Source organism: Cricetulus griseus, chromosome X (assembly GCF_003668045.3).
Source record: "Cricetulus griseus strain 17A/GY chromosome X, alternate assembly CriGri-PICRH-1.0, whole genome shotgun sequence".
Taxonomy (NCBI): Eukaryota; Metazoa; Chordata; class Mammalia; order Rodentia; family Cricetidae; genus Cricetulus; species Cricetulus griseus.
In genome coordinates this window covers 60933094-60935386 of record NC_048604.1, presented here as the reverse complement: position 1 = coordinate 60935386, position 2293 = coordinate 60933094, and the positions used below count along the sequence as shown (strand labels likewise).

General features: G+C 50.0%; 1 protein-coding gene across 1 annotated transcript; it reads left to right on the top strand.

Annotated features, from left to right (window-relative positions):
* Positions 1-859: 859 nt before the first annotated feature.
* Pou3f4 (POU class 3 homeobox 4) lies at positions 860-1945 on the top strand. The gene has a single exon (XM_027432874.2). The coding sequence runs from the start codon at positions 860-862 to the stop codon at positions 1943-1945; it is 1086 nt and encodes a 361-aa protein (XP_027288675.1).
* The last annotated feature ends 348 nt before the right edge of the window (positions 1946-2293 follow it).

Sequence of the window (2293 nt, the reverse complement as noted above, 5' to 3'; positions counted from 1 at the left end):
CAAGAAGAGCCTCTGATATAAGCTGAGAGACCTCTGATGGGAACTGACAGTGGGATAAATATAAAGCCAGGTTTCCAATTGACCAGCAAACTTCAAACTGTCTGAGTCTTGTAAGGATCACGTTAAGATTTACATTCGCAAACCCTCAACTCCTCAGGCACTGAATCAAAAATTTAAGAAAAAAAAAAAAAGGACATATTTTCCCTAGAGCTTTTTAGTTTCTTATAAATAAAAAAATACGAAAGGAAAATAAATTGGATAGTTTTATTGGATTATGAATTTTTTTTTATTTTGGGTTCTGACCTAAGACATTACTTTGCTCAAAGTTTGTAGATGCGTTTTATTTTGCAGTCCCTGCCACACAGTAAGCCAAAGTGCTAACTAAACTTTAAATTTTTATGCACTAAGATCAAAATGACATTATAATTTGTTTTCTTTCTTTTTAATTTAAATAAGCTAAAGGGATATCTGAAACAAAAGTTAGCCTCCTCACTTCCACTCCAGACAAATATATTCCTTCTCCATCCCAACCACGTAGTCTCCAGGAGGGGGGAAAGGGTTAACTAAAAGAGCCTCTGCCACTCTGAGCTAGGCAGCCAATGAAGCCTAAAGATTGATTCACTTCCTGCTTGGGTCTCACTGAAACTCCGGAGCTTCGCCAGCCTAATTTGGAAAGCGAGCTCGGCCTCCCGCACCACCATTGGCTGTGTTTATGCCTGGCCAGGCCAAGTCGCATTGCTATTGGCCTTGGCGGGTGCCGGTAACCCGCGCGAGCGGCTTTGGTTCCCGCACCATAGATGTCAAAGGCTGAAGCTGCTCCCTTTGCCACATTATAACTAGTAGAGGATCCTCATCGACCATGGCCACAGCTGCCTCGAATCCCTACAGCATTCTCAGTTCCAGCTCCCTCGTCCATGCGGACTCTGCGGGCATGCAGCAGGGAAGTCCTTTCCGCAATCCTCAGAAACTTCTCCAAAGTGACTACTTACAGGGAGTTCCCAGCAATGGGCATCCCCTCGGGCATCACTGGGTGACCAGTCTGAGCGATGGGGGCCCGTGGTCCTCCACATTGGCCACCAGCCCCCTGGACCAGCCGGATGTGAAGCCGGGACGCGAAGACCTGCAACTGGGCGCAATCATCCATCACCGCTCGCCACACGTAGCCCACCACTCGCCCCATACTAACCATCCGAATGCCTGGGGAGCAAGCCCAGCTCCAAACTCGTCCATCACGTCTAGCGGCCAACCCCTCAATGTGTACTCGCAGCCAGGTTTCACGGTGAGTGGTATGCTGGAGCACGGGGGACTCACGCCACCACCAGCGGCTGCCTCCACACAGAGCCTGCATCCAGTGCTCCGGGAGCCCCCAGACCATGGTGAGCTAGGCTCACACCACTGCCAGGACCACTCGGATGAGGAGACTCCAACCTCTGATGAGTTGGAACAGTTCGCCAAACAATTCAAACAAAGAAGAATCAAGTTGGGTTTCACGCAAGCCGACGTGGGGCTGGCACTGGGCACACTCTATGGCAATGTGTTCTCGCAGACCACCATCTGCAGGTTCGAGGCCTTGCAACTGAGCTTCAAGAATATGTGCAAGCTGAAACCTCTGCTAAATAAGTGGTTGGAGGAGGCTGATTCATCCACAGGAAGCCCTACCAGCATTGACAAGATCGCCGCTCAGGGCCGCAAGCGCAAGAAGCGAACCTCCATCGAGGTGAGTGTCAAGGGCGTACTGGAAACGCATTTCCTCAAGTGTCCCAAGCCTGCAGCGCAGGAGATCTCCTCGCTGGCAGACAGCCTCCAGTTGGAGAAAGAAGTGGTGCGTGTCTGGTTCTGTAATAGAAGACAAAAAGAGAAAAGAATGACTCCGCCAGGGGATCCGCAGCCACATGAGGTTTATTCGCACACGGTGAAAACAGACGCATCCTGCCACGATCTCTGACTGGAGGGAGCCAAGAGGTGGCCCGCAGCACTGGGAGCAGTGCGGATATCATTCTCACTCCCTTCCTTCCTTTCATCATTACATTATTATTGCTATCTCTCTAGCTTGCTAGCTCTTTCTTTCTTTCACGGGGGTTTCTAACTTATGTTAAGAAAGGAAACACACACACACACACACACACACACACGCACACACGCGCGCGCGCGCACACACACACACACACACACACACACACACACACACACACACACACGCACACACACACACATACAAGCACATTCAGGCTTCTCAACTCTGAGACACAATTATATTAAGCAGTCCAGGTGGGGACCTCATATTCCCTGCTGC

Coding starts and splice junctions, on each gene's coding strand:
- Pou3f4 (XM_027432874.2), top strand. CDS start 860: ATGGCCACAGCTGCCTCGAATCCCTACAGCATTCTCAGTTCCAGCTCC.